This window comes from Rhinoderma darwinii, chromosome 2 (genome assembly GCF_050947455.1).
Source record: "Rhinoderma darwinii isolate aRhiDar2 chromosome 2, aRhiDar2.hap1, whole genome shotgun sequence".
Classification (NCBI taxonomy): domain Eukaryota; kingdom Metazoa; phylum Chordata; class Amphibia; order Anura; family Rhinodermatidae; genus Rhinoderma; species Rhinoderma darwinii.
The window spans coordinates 129,770,377-129,787,083 of record NC_134688.1 but is presented as its reverse complement, the minus strand read 5'-3'; the positions used below and the strand labels follow the sequence as shown (position 1 = coordinate 129,787,083).

The 16,707-nt window shown below is 39.3% G+C and overlaps 1 protein-coding gene across 4 annotated transcripts in view; it reads right to left on the bottom strand.

The window, feature by feature from the left end:
- SUGT1 (SGT1 assembly cochaperone of MIS12 kinetochore complex) overlaps positions 1-16,707 on the bottom strand; it is a 100,628-nt gene that overhangs the window by 56,082 nt on the left and 27,839 nt on the right. For 3 of the 4 annotated variants that reach the window (XM_075852300.1, XM_075852301.1, XM_075852303.1), the window contains 6 exons: positions 14,620-14,689; positions 13,049-13,119; positions 8,113-8,166; positions 7,152-7,171; positions 6,381-6,415; positions 1,830-1,926 (listed from right to left, as the gene is read on the bottom strand). In XM_075852300.1, coding sequence (XP_075708415.1) covers positions 1,830-1,926; positions 6,381-6,415; positions 7,152-7,171; positions 8,113-8,166; positions 13,049-13,119; positions 14,620-14,689 — 347 coding nt within the window. The remainder of the gene's footprint in view (positions 1-1,829; positions 1,927-6,380; positions 6,416-7,151; positions 7,172-8,112; positions 8,167-13,048; positions 13,120-14,619; positions 14,690-16,707) is intronic. The other variant, XM_075852302.1, reaches the window with a different exon arrangement.

The following is a 16,707-nucleotide window of genomic DNA, read 5'->3' as shown; positions in this document are numbered from 1 at the left end:
CTGCAGACTCTAGGGCATCCTGTGGCAGTAAGATATTATTAAATGTGGTCTGGTGTCTAATTCTAGCCTTGTTACACATAGCAACCAATCAAGGCACAGTTTCCATTTCTCAAACTGCTCTGGAAAAATGAAAGCTGCAATGTGATTGGTTGCTATGGGCAGAAAGCCAGTTTTACACATGTGAAAAATGATGCCCACTGTATGTAAAGGGCAAAAAAGTCATTAGCCCCAACTGATTATAGCACATTTGCTCACAAAGTGTTTAAATACTACAATATCTGTTTAGCAATGGACTATGTCCATAATCTCTCACCTCAGTAAAAATGAATCATTTATTAACAATACGTTTACATTTTAAATGTCTTCAAAATGGGAGTGACATGTAATCGATCTGGTTATTATCATAGAGAATTGTGAGTAAGCACCATGCCCTTTCAATATCGCTGGGATCTAAAATGTGGCCATACAAAAAAATAAATATATATATATATGCCACAAGCGTATTGTAAAATATAATGCACAATCATTGCTAAACCTATGGCTGGCGCTTATCATGATGCGGACCAGCATAATATATGAGGCACTGGCAAGCTGAGCAATAAAACTTAAAGAGGGTGTTATTTACAACTCCGATTTCATTTTTGGAAGAAAGTCACAAGGAGAAATTGCTGCCAACTACATATTACAAAAAGAGCAGACAAAGAATTGTCAAATGTGTTGACATGCCAGTGCTAATGTAATTACTACTAATTTACTGGGGTTTTCTGGAGAGATAAAATTTGTGTCAGTTTGGGGCGGGAGAGTTCAACTGTAGCGACACGAACTTTAAGTTCGCCTTTTTCTCAAACAGTAATGACAGGAAAATGTAGCGAATACTAGAAACTGATCACATGTACAAATTTGAACCAAAAACATTTGAAGTGCAGTTGTCATAACACGTCAAATGTCAAACTCGTGGGCGATGTGTGTGCCCACTTAACAGCCCCCCTGGTAATTGTTGCAGCATGACCTTTGCTGGTGATGCTCATTTTATTGGCCTAAAGTGGCAGACACTCGGGGTTTCAGTCATGCTGCACTGCCCAGCTGACAAACTTAGCTGGCTGTCAGAAGCAACGTAGAGCCTTCTGAGTTTCGGGGTGTTTGTTTAGCGCCCCTAGTGCTACTTTGACGGTTTACAAACACCCAAAAAAGTTAAAGTATTACTTTAGTTGGAATGTTAGGCCCCATGAACAAGACCGTAAAAATCCTCCGTGATTGCGGACTGTAATACAGTCCGCAATTACAGACCCATTCACTTCGATTGGCCGCAGACACCTTTCCGTATCGCTACGGATAGGTGTCCGTGCCATAGAAGCGTACAGCAAAAGATAGGACATGTCCTATCTTTTGCTTTTTACGGGCCGTGCTCCCATACTTTGTATGGAAGAACGGGCCGAAAATGCGGGGTGCATGAGGCCTAAGCTTTCTCTGAGCTGCATGCCTACCTTGGGGATCTGCATCCACCGTACACTTTCGTTAGCAATCTGATGAGTGCGTAACCTCTGCAGTGCCGCATTCTGACAGGTGAACTCAATGCATCTTGATTTCGCATACTTAACTCCATTCAACCACTGGTTACATTCAATGCACTGAATATTTAATTACAGAATGAATGCCCATTTTTTAGGTGAGAACCCACCATCTACACTGCCATGCCAACTAGATAAAGCGCTAGCCTCAGCCAAATCTCTCCCCCCCCCAATAATTCAGAATGGGAAACTTTTTGGATGTTTTTAACTTTAATCTTGCCCCTATGAGCATATAAATATTCATTAAAAGTGTTTTCTCACCTGTCTCTCAGCAAACTTTATGTGTACATCTTCTTTTTGTACATTCTTGATCATTACTGTAATGATGACCTGAGATTCGGTTTGGTACCAGTCATGTCTTTATAGAAAAAGAAGAAAGGAAAAAAACATTAGTCAAAGCAGTCATTTAGAGTGGCTAACAAAAAAAAAAAAAAAAAAAAAAAAGAGCTACACTATCAAATATATATATATATATTCTATCATTTCCATATCTGACATACAGTTGAGGCTTTATGCACTGAATGGCAGGTTTTTATACCCGTGGTGCTATGTCCCCCCAATGACACTAACACGATAACATATTACAGTGGAATATAATACAATAGTAATGTAATAGCACAATATGAATAAAGTAAGGGCCAAGCTAAATAATACCTTTTGGAACACCACTGTTTAGGCATAAAAATTTTATTGTTTTACTCAAATACACTATAAAGATGTGCCAAATGTATGCTTAGGTACAAAAACATTATTTGAAAATGAGGGGTCATAAGGAGGACCAAGTCCAGAGAAAGACAATGCCTCCGTTCACTTTTATACATTTACATTGTATGCATGGAATATACTTGTATGCATAATAAAAAAAACAAAAATCCCCATTAATGTTCATCAAACGGACACCAATGGGTTAACACACAGAATATTGGTCCACGAGGATATGTGCAGGATTCTAACCTTGTGCTGTACACTGTTCCCATTTACAATAAAAGTTTCTTGAAATAAACTGGCAAGGCCCCATGCACACGACCGTAAAAAATCTCCGTAATTGCGGACTATAATATGGTCCGCAATTTTGGACCCATTCAGTTCTATTGGCCGCGGACACCTTTCCGTATCGCTACGGATAGGTGTCCGTGCCATAGAACTGTACCGCAAAAGATAGGACATGTTCTATCTTTTGCGTTTTACGGGTCGTGCGCCAATACTTTGTATGGGAGAACGGGACCAAAATGCGGGCAGCGGCCGTCCCCACAATCACTGGCCGTGATTTCGGGCACGGCCATGTGCATGAGGCCTAAGGTTCTGTTCACATCTGCATTGGGGTCGCATTCTGACGGTCCGTCTGAGGTTTCCGTCAGAACCGGACCCTGAGCAGGCACAAACAGACACCGATGGAAGGTTTCCGTTTCCAACACCCTTGTTTTCAATGGTGACTGAGCCGGTGCCCGTGGTTTCTGTTTGCCTCTTTTGCGCAACGGACCCGTGGTTTTGCCGGGAACAATAGCGTAGTTAACTACGCTATTATTTCCGGAAGAACGACGGATCAGGTGCACAAAAGAGACAAGCGTAAACAACGGGCACCGGCTCAGTCACCATTGAAAACAAGGGTGTTGGAAACGGAAACCTTCCATCGGTGTCTGTTTGTGCCTGCTCAGGGTCCGGTTCTGACGGAAACCACCGACGGACCGTCAAAACGCGACCCCAATGCAGATGTGAACAGAACCTTAGACGTACAAAAGAATGTCTTGTATTGTAATATACAAACGTATACATCATTAGAGCAGCTGGACTGAGATTTTCCATATCTAGGCAAAACTAGACGTTGAAATTAAAACCAGATAACCACCAACATGTGGGACGCTACGGTTATATGTCATTCTATCATGTTATGTCAAATCGTTTTACATTGCTGCAAAACAATAATAAAAAAAAAACCTTGAAATGTCACTGACAGCTACTGCATGGCAGCCAAGTTCGAAATTAAAAGTAGAACAATACTGCCGACTAGTGGCTAGTCTAACATCCTGCAGCAACACATGTTTTTTTCATCATCATCTGAGACTTTACAAATTATGTATTTAAAAAAAAAAAAAAAAAAAAAGGAAACAAAAACAAAAAAAGGGAGGTAACCAAACCTGCATTTTATTGAACTGATAAAATACCTATATCAAATTATTTGTATGTAATTACAAGAGCCAAGTAAGGATTCCGAGAAAACAAACAATAGGGAATAAATCTCACTGTAAAAAATATTTCATTGCGGATCGCTCCAGTCATGAAAATTACATCTGTGAAGCATTTAGGTCAAATAAAAACGGATACAAATGGACCAGGACTGAGCACGCTGACAGATGACAGACGCACTCATCAAAACAGAATCCTACGCAGCGGCATAGGATCACATTTGAGGTTTGCAGCAGCTACCTAGTAGCACAAGTGACAGAAAAATCATTGGGATTGACTGACCACAACCTTCTCCACAACAAAGGATAGAGATAGCCGATTACGACTCCCATAATGGCATATTGATGGGTTATTAAAAGGTTTAATAATCAATAACTAATAAAGGTCACTAGGAAAGCCGTGTTTTATTCCACATGACACTTCTCCATTGAATTTAGCACTGACTTATTAGGAAAGAATAAAGATGGATTTTTAGGGATGGGTGTGAAAGGGTTACAGCGGCAATTTAGGCAATAGATGAAGGAATTATTTACCCTAAAAACTCAATCACGAGGGCTATCATCATACGAGTCGTTTTTAAATCTACGCTTAACCCAGAAAGAGCAAATGGTCCATTTTTTTTAAATATCAGACTGTATAAAGTCATTCTTACCTCGTTTTATCCTTTGTTTTTGGTTTTTTAGAACCGTCACCTTAATTTCAGGTGTCTGAGGAAGCTGCGTGGACCAGGTCCTCACATTCTCTCTATTATATACAGACACTTCCTAAGATTATTCCAGGAGTTTGTTTTTTTTTCACAATTTTTGGATGCCACTTTATTAAAGTGAACATTGCAGTAATTCTCCCTTCCAGGAGTCATACTAGGGGCTATTGTGTAGTGACTTGCTGGGTACACTTTCTTTCAGTATCATAAAATGGGACCTTTGAGCTCGCAAATCGGTCGGGGTCCCTGGAGTAGGGACCCCAGCGATCAGAAAATTATCACCCATCTAGTGGACTGGTGATAATTGCCAATTCTGGAATACCCCGTAACGTTTTTTTCCCCTAGAATGTGTCAGATTTCCAGTGTACCCCAAATTTCCAAGTTCTACAGGGAGTGCCATAGCTCCTGGAATATGGGGTAGTCAAAAACGCTAGACCCTGAAGAAAACTGATGTTATGATCAACGAGTCTGGCTGCATGTTCCCCATAAATGATATTGAAATATTGGAAGGGAAAAAAAAAGCAAGGAAACAAGTCAGTCATGCCATTGTGCACCATCATCAAAGGTTGGATTTTTAGATATGCACAGAATGCCCTCATCTTCGTGGGCAGCGAGCAGAAATCATTTTATGCACTTGATAACGAAGAGCCAAGGTTTCATACGATAGCTGAAGATTCTTTATTGTGGACCCTCTGCCAGATTAAAAGAAAAAATATTGTCTCCCCATTTAGTCCCATGAGAGGCACCGGTCAGGGATGTCCTCTCATACCTCTGATATTAGCAGTAGCATGAAAGCCGCACGCCATATCTATTAGAAATGACCCTGTTTTTATTGGTTTCAAGCATTTGCAGATTATATTCTGATATATCTGGACAGGCTCTCTGGTCCTCTTTCCAAAGTTAACAAATTGGAGACCTTTGGTAAATATTCTGGTCTGACAATAAACTGGAACAGATCTTCATTGCTTCCATTAGGAAAATACAAACAATTTGACAAAAAAAAAAATGATTTAAAAAAATACAATGATGGCCCAAACTCACATTAAATATTTAGGCGTTTTTAACTATTCTAACCCAGATGACTAGAAGAGATTAAATGTAATCCTACGTCTATTCCAGGTTATATAAAAATGTAGAACAAAATCTAAATTAAACCTTCCATTTATGGCTAGAATAACTCTTGCAAAAGTGATAATACTGCCAAAGGTCTTCTAGATTTTGGAAAATGCTCCAATTTGGATAAAATCTTCAATATTAAAGTCTTGATTCCATAATAAAGGACATTATTTGGGTGGGCGGAAAGCAGATTTATTTGCAGTACCCAATGATCCGGGGCATGGCTTCCAACTTTTAACATCTACTTTGATGCATCACAGCTACAGTAGGCTTATTAATTGCGAACTACACAATTACCATAAGATTATTTTATCATCTGGTTTTTCGAAATCTTATAATATTTTTCAATTACTTGATTCTTGTCATCTAACTTTAAGTGAACGGAAAAACCATGTTAAAAATTTTGTATGAAAAAAAACGTACAATATAAAAACTGGAAAAACAGAAAAATTTAATAAGACGTGCAAACTACGATTGGACTACAGAAGCGAGAAAAATAAATGGTTTATAAAGTTACATTTCTAACTTAAATTCTTTTTTTCTCTCCTATTTCTTCTGATTTCTCCAAATGTGTGGGATGATGGGGTGGGAGGCATTAGTTGGGGATTAAGAAAGGATTCTCCTATTGTTAAGACTAATTTTGTGATCGAAAAAAAAAAAAAAGAAAATGAAAAAAAAAAAAAAAAAAAGCAAAGTTCACTTTCGAGTCTGCTTTTATCAGTCTTATTTACCATTTAAAAACAGATGGGCATTTCCATCTAATTCTACATCATTTTCCGAATACACCATATAAAATATGAAAAAAATACCTATATTTTGATGTGGTCTCCTGGTTAGTCGGCTGCTGTTAGGGAAAAACACATGCAGCGTTAGTCATCAACATGGTGGAACAATTCATTGTATAAGCTGTAACAGCTTTTAAAAAGGAGGAAAAAAAATGTTTTATATTAAATTTCACATATACACTACAGTATCTGCTAAACGCGGCATCACCATCTGATTCACTTCATTAGGCAGGGACTGGGTGAAGGGTTGGTATTTCTGTAGTAGAATTTGATGTCACCTAAGTAATAATGTAACAATCCTACCCCCCCCCCCCCATGATTCCCCAGGGTGGCTTTGCGATGAAGTCTCAAGAAAATTTAAAAAAAAGTTATTGAGTTGCTCCATGGACGATAGCGTTTCGTCATAAAGACAGGATTGGGGAAGAAGTGCTTTTGTCAATGTCGCTGCAACAGTATGGGACATGAAATAAAGTACAAAAGAGAAAACGGGTTGCTCGGCCGTTAATGTAGTCATAGCCTTGTGATTTAGATCTGTTGCTTATATAGTAGTATAATATTCCACAGCGCTGTTCAGAGATTGCAATCATTCACGGTTGATATTTCACACACGACCAATTTTGTAGGAAACCATTAAACCTATCAGTACGTATTTGGATTGTGGGAGGAAACCGGGGAGCCCACACAGACACGAGGAGAACCTACAGAGTCCATGCAAAGGGTTCTCTTTGTTCAATTTGAAAAAAAAAATGGTTTTACATAGGACATAGTATATAGATCAATGCAAACATTTCTTACCAGTTCAGGACACGATGAGCCTAGTAATACAGAAAGTAAATGTTTGTTACACAAACACAATAGAAGGATTTATTTATTTTTTATAAAATTACATGTGTACATGAATTTTCTATTATATTCTCTCTCGATCATAGTATGTATATTGTTTTGCATCTTTTACATGAATACGGACATTGTAGCTCCAGTCCTGGAAGAATTTTTAACAGATGCCCCCAAGGCCTACATTTGTTTTGTAACCGTGAGGTGAAGTGAGCCAAACCTAGAACACACTGCAGTTACAAAAAATAAAATAAAAAATAAAATAAAAAAAGTGATCTATAGTGCCCTCAAAATTGCAGTGGCATGAAATGTGAACAGGGAAATTTAGCCGATCACAATAAACGTTGATTAAAAGTGGTTACCAACCAGTCCCATCAAGGTATCTACAGCATTAGTTTGGGGTTAGTAGGATTCATTACTGGAAAGTGCACAAACTAATAACCGATTTTTAATAAAAATAAATAAATAAATAAATCCTATTTAAAAGGAAATCTCCCATCCTTCAGACTTAAATTTTTTTATTTTTTTTAATTAACTACTAATAGAATGCCCATAACCAAGTCACTGTAGAAGCATTTGCCAAACGGGTACATGGTAAAGGGGGTGGGGGGTGTAACAGAGGTTGTAAGCTAAGCTCCAGTCAATAACGCACATAGATCATTTTTAGCAGTGACGCACAGATCAGGTATATCCAGCACCTCCTAATCATTACAGGCCATGTACAATATGTCATGTATTTCACACTTCCACCAGCACCCCATACGGTTTGAGCACATTCTACGATACGAGTTTAAAAAAAAAAAAAAAAAAAAAGGAAAGCTTTTTACACCCCATCTCTTATTTTGCAAAACAGGCCAGCTAGTTTAACACCTAAAGGAAATGAATGGCGTGAAAGATTTAGCAGCTAACAAATCTTACTCACTGTTTAACTTCTCTTCACATATCTTGATCCATGAAGAAAATGACGACACCGATGCTAAAGGAAAAAATTATTTAAACTATTAGCAAAACGTTTTAATCTATTGATATTAATGTGCTCCAATACATCACTGTAAGAAAAATCCTATACCCTATTAGGTCCCTTAAGGGTTTTTTTTACACAGGACGATTATCGGGCAGATGAGCGTCAATATAACGCTCGTTGCCGATAATTGCGCTGTGTAAAAAGGGCAGCGATCAGCAGTGAATGCGCGATCATCTGCTGGTCGTATAGTTTTAAAAAAAAAGTAAAAGATTATCATTGTTGGCAGCACATTTACCTGTGTAAACAGGGAGACGCGCAGCCGACATAACGTATGGGGATGAGCGATCGGAGTAACGACCGCTCGTCCCCATCCATTGCTCCGTGTGACATGAGCAAGCGAGCGCCGATCAACGATGTCTCGTTGATCGGCGTTCGCTGCACTGGCCAAGTGTCGGCTGGTGTAAAAGGGCCTTTAGTTAACAGAAGAGTCCCTTATTTGGTATGTTTAGCTAGAGTGGAGTACAGCAACATAGCGCGCCTCTTTCTGGAGGACCCAGCATGTCTTTGTATTACATGGCCATCGCATTCATTTAAATGGGCACAGGGAAACTGAACACTTGCTGCCCGGTTTCTCCACAGATTACAGTTGATCACTGGTGATTCCAGCAGTAAAACACCCTGTGATTAGCTAATCTTTGAGAATGCCAAAGCAGACCACTTATTAAATTGCATTTTCATAGTCACTGCGAGAAAATAGAAAGACTTGAAAATATGAGTAAAAAATAAAAATAATTACCAAACTTTGGCTACTGCTCCAACTTCCAATTTACTATTTAATTATTTTTTTCACTTTGGGTGGAAATCCTATATAGCAGAGGCTTTGGTAGTACAGCCAAGCTACCGGATGTGTCACTTGACGTCACACTTAAACTTCTGGAGGAGACCAGAACACCAGCAATTCTGGAGGTATCCTTTAAAGGAGCACTGAATGTAAAGCCCACAGCTTACAAAAGTGCAGTTGACAAAAGAGCTGTGATCATTCACGAATGCACATTTAGAGATTTGCAAGCTAAAGAAGGAACCATGAAGGCAGAAATTTTGGACATCCTGGTCGGTGACCGCATTGAAGAACCGTATAATTTGCCTCTGCCCAGCCTAAAATGGGTAATAACAGTACAATAGATTGCGGTGTCATTGCATACTGCTTGACAGTGATGAACTCCTCATGTGTAGGCCCCAACAGTATAAATACTCAGAATTATCTGTAAATAGATACCCTGAACATGGAACAGAGCAGCATGTTCATTATATATATATATATATATATATATATATATATATTGTACAGATGTTCAGCAGTCGAGTACAAGCCAATATAAATACATTTGGAGTTCAGGTTTAAGGCAACTTACATCTGTCATTTGCGAACACAAGCTCGTTCATAGTAGCAGATATATTGTAAACGTCAGACGAGTAACACGGACATTGAGAACGATGACGTGTAGGTCTGCACAATCAATTTTGATTAACAAAGGCAATAATCAATAATCATTACAGCGAACAAAATTGTAACATTTATTGCTTCATGTAAATAGACCTTTACTGCCTTTTAAGGGTCATGGCTTGTGAGCAAAAATGTATGGCACATCACCTGAGAGTGTAAAAATCATGCTAAATATTGTGACTATCAGGAATTCTAAGGCCCTGTTCACACTGAGTTTCTTGCCGTGGTTTTTGCACCGGACGAATTTGACTCCCATTGATTTCAATGGGAGGTGGAGGCGTTTCACCGCAAGGAAAAAAAAAACGCTTGCAGGAAAAAGAAGCGACATGCCCTATCTTGAAGCGTTTTCTGCCTGAAAAACCCCATTGAATTCAATGGGAGACTGAAATAAACGCTCGCAGTTATTCCATTCTTCCGTTGAAGAGATAGCTTAAAATAAAAAAAAAGTCTAAAAAAAATGTGGCAAAACAACGTGTCAAAAAATGTGTTGGTGCTAAACCACTTAAAAAAAAAACAAAAAAAAACTAAGCTCATTTTTCCAGGCAGAATTTTCTGCCTGCAAAAAAAAAAAAAACTGTTAACAGGCCCTAATAGTTTACAGGTGGATTTCCTTATTCTACAGTGTCCATAGAGAATATATCGCTTCTCCTCATGCTGTAACAAAGTGTCTTCACTGCTCCTAGAAAAATGACAATCGTTGGAAAAACCCATTCTCACCAAAGCCAGATCTCAGACGAGTAACAAGCCTGCAGAAAACAATGGTTCTTACGGGGGGATATGGCACAAATATACTCTTAACCAGCATGATCACAAAAGGGTTAGTGTGTCCCTCTCACCATCACCCTATGATTTTTACATCCTGGCAGGACAAAAGCACCAGCAATTGTGTTTTTACATGCTGCGCTACATCCAAATATTCTCCTTTATGCGGGTGAATTTTGTTAAACACCGAAAGGCCCTGTTGACAGTCTTTTTGGGCACTGAAATGGGTGATGAAAGCTTGTCGGAATCAGTGCCCAAAAAGACTTTTTCCTCCGGGTGTTTTTTGGACGCTTGCGAAAAAATGAAAAACCTCATGCCCTATTTGAGTGGATTCCGCTTCTGAACCTCCACTCAAATCAATTGGAGGCGGAGAAAAAAAACACGCTGTTTGTTTGGAGTGATTTTTGACCAGAGGGCCTAACTGTGAACTCGGAGTCTATTCAGAATATTTTTTTATCTTTCTACAAAGTATATTTTATTTTCCTACAGAGGGCACAGTAAAAAGGTTGTTTTTTTTATTGTATTTTCTACAGTGGAGTAGAACGAGTGTTCTTTTAACATGGTTACCAATCATTACCATTCCTTAGAAATTTAGCCAGGCCAATCTGTATGTAGTTAAGTCGCCGTCACACTCCGTTCTGTTAGGTTTGGCCAGTTTTAAAATTGTTGATGTATGAATTATGTTGTTTTTTTTTCCACCAACAATTGTATTTCGGACCCAAATTGCAGTAGCATTCACTGCTAAAGTATCAAAAAGGATGACTGGCTTTTAAGGTTTCCCATTTTGGGCCTGTAGTAATTAAAATTAGCTTTTTTTGAAAAAATGTAAATAAAACTGTAATTTATGAAATTATAATGCGACTTGAAGTGCCTTTTTTTATTTAAGTGAGGTACCATAATAAAGCTGAAATTTTTCTGAAAAAAATATATGCTTAAAATTCAAGGTCTAATGTGTAGCCACCCAAAATTCTAGAATTTAAATGGTGCAAGATACTGACAAGTAGTATTCTCCATAGCAACCATGTGTTTACTGTAAATTTTTAACTTGCACAAAAAGAGATTTGATTGGTTTCTTAACCTCTTTCCATAGTCACATATAAACTTATGTTGCAATAGAATGGAACTCGAAACTTTTCCTCCAAAGTAATCAGTTACTGGTGACTTAAAGGGAACCTGTCACCAGCATTTCACCTATTAAACCAGAAATACCTGGTTGATGTGGGTGAAAAAAATCATTTTTATATAGCCTATAATTATCTTCTAAGTAAGCTCTGTAGCTTTAGTATTCCATTTTTTTGTGTTTCTATGCCGTATGCAAATGAGCAGAAAAGACTCATATCTTTATTACTCAAGCCTTTCCGAGTTAACACGGCCTCCTTACTTTTTGATTGACAGCTCCTCGCTGCCCCCCAGCGCACACAAAATCCCATGGCTTGCGCATCGACGTTCTGTTCTGGTGCATGTTCCTCAGATTTGAGGCACGGATGAAGCAGGGAAGGGTGATGGACCTTAAAAAAACTGGCGCACGCGCGGTATCTCAGGCGAGATTTCAGCATTCAGGGCAGGCATAAGAAGAGGAACAAACGAGACGGACTACTACCATAAAAGAAGCAAAATGTTTGCAGACCGTTATTTATGGTCCGAGGTGTTAAGGAGAGCGGAAATGGCAATGAACTTTTGACAGCAGCGGCCAACAAGGGGTGAGGGGAGTTCAATAGGTGAAATGCTGGTGACCGGTTCCCTTTAAATCTCACCACACTGTACTAAAATCTGCATCCACACCCCCACCAAGGACACACCATCACCATTGTGAAGCATAGGGCCATAACGGGTTGGAGGTATTAATGGGATGGGGGTTTTTAAATAAAAACGAGCATTAGGTATTACAAAAACGAAGGCTAGGAAACCCTAGGGTAACACATGCTAAACTTCAGGTACCAAGATTGGAGGAAGGGGCACTAGGGGAAGGTGGGCATTCTGATAGCCAGGCCTTGGGCATAAAGAAAGCTTGTTCTGTCCCTGGGCTTATGAAGGTAGAGGGTAAAATCAACACAGTGGAGGGCAACGAATTCCAGGAGCAAAAAATTACTAAAGTATGCAAGAGAATTAAGATTTAGGAAAATCGCTTTTTCCCCAAGGTAAGTCAGAGGGGAGAATTTATTAAGACTAGCATTTCATACACCAGTCTTAATCTAAACAGCGCTCAAGTAAGTTGCAACTAATTTATGAAGTGTCGCAAGCCTCTTAATAATTTAGCCGCATCTTTGCGCCACAAAGTCAAATCCATGACCGCTATGAGCTGGGGTAGATTTGAGCTATAGTGTTCTGCCAATTTCTGGCTTAATTATATTAAAATTGTTATGCCCAGCCCATTCTGCTAAGCTCCTTCCTCTTTTTTGAAAAGTGCCATGAGCAGCGTAAACTTTGCAAAAGTCCCAATATTTTTTTGCAAATTACAACTTGTCTGGCATTTGCGTCTTTTCCACTCCAGAAAACTGGCATAGAACGAATGAGAAATTCCCCCCAATGATCTCAAACATGGCTTAAAACCAGCAATATTAATAGCCTGGAATGACCTTCTGAAAAAATAGCGGACCACCCTATGTACCTATATATGCCGATACTCACAGTTCATTGCAAGGCCTTGTTTAAATGTGTCTTGTGCAGCGGGGTAGTTCTTTAAGTGGAATTCGGCCTCCCTGTAAAAGTGGGGATCAAATAATTAGAAAGTGATAGCAATTTCTATAAAGTTAAGTTCAAACATTCAAGCAAATTGAAAACGTATAACATAGAACAACATTTGCATACATCACTGATATACGAGATATATACCGTTATTAAAAACATAAGAAGTCGCCACAGGCCACGTAACTTCTACAATTCTTAATAACTAGCAGGGGCACATTGTTTTTTTAATACACATTACAGCGGCTGCAGAAATCTCAAGTTATCAGAAATCATGTTTCTCAAATCATGATGGGCAGCAGCTATGGATGGAGCGTAAAGGATATTTACACGGAGCATGCTCTAGAATTAGATGCTCTTGCGCACATACGAGTGGTTAGAGCCTTCTGTCAAAAGAATACATCGGGAGGATTTTCTGCCGTGTACCTCTGACAGAAGAATGTGACTTATACCACTGTATAGGTGGCATGCGTTGGCCATTTTGTGGTACACTTTTTTTTTTTTTTGTAAACGGCCTGATGTATGCCAAAAGGACACTTGGCAGACGCCCTATGAACAGGGCCTATGGATACATTTGGTGTATGCTTTCGGGAGCTTTCAGACACATTTGCCAAACTTAGGGTTTTAACGCTATGTGAACAGAGCCGAACATACACTTCAATACAAAAAGCTCCATTGATGTGTATTCTAGAAGGGGCACAAGCACAATTTTGTTGGTAGTTTTTTATTCTCCTCTCAGATATTAACACAAATATACTTGTCAGATTATGCTTTCCTGCTGCAAAATACATGCACAGTTGTTTGACAAGATCAAAAAACATAATTTTGAAAAACAGGACATTCAAGCACTGTGTAGACGGCTACAAGAACATGTAGGGCACAGAAAGGGCACTTTGAAGAAGATTACATGCTCTGCTAATACAATGACATCATGCAAATCGGAAACCTCTAAGAGCGCAAACAACTTTCAAATTGCAGTTGCCATGGTAACAAAGTAATCCAGCATAAAAGTGAACCAGAATTTAGAAAGGTCTCTGATTTAAGCAAAGAGGGGGGGGGGGGGTTCACATCAAATGCACTTATTAAATAGATCAACACTTTTCTGATCTGCACATTTCCTTGTGCCTGCTGCCTGTAGCAAAGTACATAATCAGAACATCCATTTTCCATGGAAGTGTGACTGCCGGCAAAAATATATTTCAGGACTGATGGGGAAAATAGGAAATAGTCATTTACTCCGTTTTACATTACAGCCAGCAGTGTTACAGTAAAACAAGTCCCCCGTTCATGTACCAGATGACAACAGGTTACTGCCGTTTCAAAGTTGTGGGTTTTGTGTAATAGCGAGGCTTTTTATAATCAACGGTCAACAATTCTCATTAGTATTCCTGGTCTTTTCATAGGACAACTTCATCCATATTAGAGCAGCACTGATGAATATCCAATTTAACGCTGCATGGCCAGAGGTTTGCAGACGGTAATAAATGTAATTGGAAACTAGTACTGACACGTACCCCTTCCTCAGGAAAGCGTTTGCATTGTTAGGCTGGAGCTCGAGGGACCTCTCCGCATCCAAAACAGCATCTGCATTAAACCAAAGCATTGAGAATTCAACACATTCCTGAATTACACAGGGAAGCCTCACTCACCGCAAACTAGACCTGCAATGCTACGTGAACACATGCAGGTGCTTCGCAGGTGTAAACCAGTTTAACCCTTACGTAACATTTATAGTAACAGTCCTCATAAGAATTTCCCGGAATAAACTGTACCATAATTTATAATTCTTAAGTGGATTGGCTACAATATTGGGAAGTTTGATCACATGACAGAATCAAGACTAGAGAAACATGTACATTATAGTAAAATAAGCACAAAATAACAGCTAGGGAAGATACAGTGTAAAACCATACAATGCTCATATCTACAGCCATATAGATGTCCCCTTTCTGTATGAACTGTTCGGATATACAAAGTAATGTAATTCATGTAACAGCTTTAGGGGTTGCAGTAACACTTGGACCCCGGGCCCTGGGGGGGCACCAAAAGACCCTTCGTCATATAAGAGGACAGTAGTAGGAAACCTATATTTAATAATGTTGTTATATAATTGATCTTATAGACATGATTGATACACAAGCTGGGCTTACCAGACCATTTCCCATTAAAATGTAAAGCACTTTTCCACCAAGAACATACACTATGCGGCCAAAAGTATGCGTATACTTGCCCATCACACCTATATGAGCTTGTTGGACAACGCATTCGCATGTCGTGGGCATTAATATAGAGTTGGGCCCCCTTTTGCGGTTATAAGTCAGGACTCTTGAGGCCAGATAAATTTCCTCCACACCAGAGACTTAACACACCATGGGGTATATTTACTATACTGTGTAGTTTTAGACAGTGTAAACTTAGACCAGGCAGTCGGAAGGTGCGACAAATTTATCCCAGTGGTGCACGCTGTATGATAAACGTGGTGCATCTAGATAGACACCCTTCTCCTCCTTATGCCACTTTTGATTTGGCTTGCGACAGGATTTTGTGCCACATCTTCGACCCGTTTTAAGGCATGCCTTTTTTTGACACATTAGGCACAGACACGTTAGTAAATCTGACCCCATGTCTTTATGGACATAGCTTTGTGCACTGGGGAACAGTCATACTGAAGCAGTAAATGGCCTTCTCCAGACAGATGCCACAAAGTTGGACGCATACAACGGTCTAACATGTCTTTGCATACTGTAGCATTAAGATTTCCCTTCACTAGAAATAAACCCTGAAAGGCAGCCCCAGACCATCATCCCTCCTCAACCACATTTTACAGTAGGCACTCTGCATCTCGGTACGTAGCTTTCTCCATCAGACTTCCAGATTCATCACCCGGTTCTTGTGCTGATATCACTCCCAGAGGCAGTTTGGAACTCGGTAGGGAGTAACGCAACAAAGGATAGGCAATGTTGTACGCGGTTTAGCACACGATAGCTCCGCTCTGCGAGTCTGCAGTACCTACTGCTTCGTGGCGGAGCAGTTGTTACTCCTAGACACTTTTGCTTCACAAGATAATTTACGGGTGACCGAGGGAGATCTAGCAGAAATGTCACAAACTGACTCGAGGCAAAAGGTGGAAGCCTATAACAGCTAAACTCAATAATTAGAAGGGGTGTCCACATACTTTTAGCTATAGAGTGTATATTCAATGAGTTTATACACGTGAAAATGGTAACATGGAAAATAAAAAATAAATGCAGCTTGGGCACCCCAACCACAGTGTGTGAATACACATCCTTATAAGTCAAAATTAGAGATTTTCTTAGGTTTTATAATACGGTTGTATTGACTGAAAATATAAAAATAATAAACTTTACAATATACTTACCTTTCTAATTCTGTTTTGTTCCACTGCAGTTCTTAGTTTGGAATTCTAATATCCATAGTGCTATCATTAAGCCGGATTTCAAGGACTGAGGAGACCAGGAATACAGCAGAAATGTAAAGGAAGTATTAGGCCGGGTTCACACGTCTGACAAGCGCTGCGGTATTTTCGCAACTAAATTCTGTGCGGAAATTTGGCAGCATTTACAGTAGCAGCAAAGTGAATG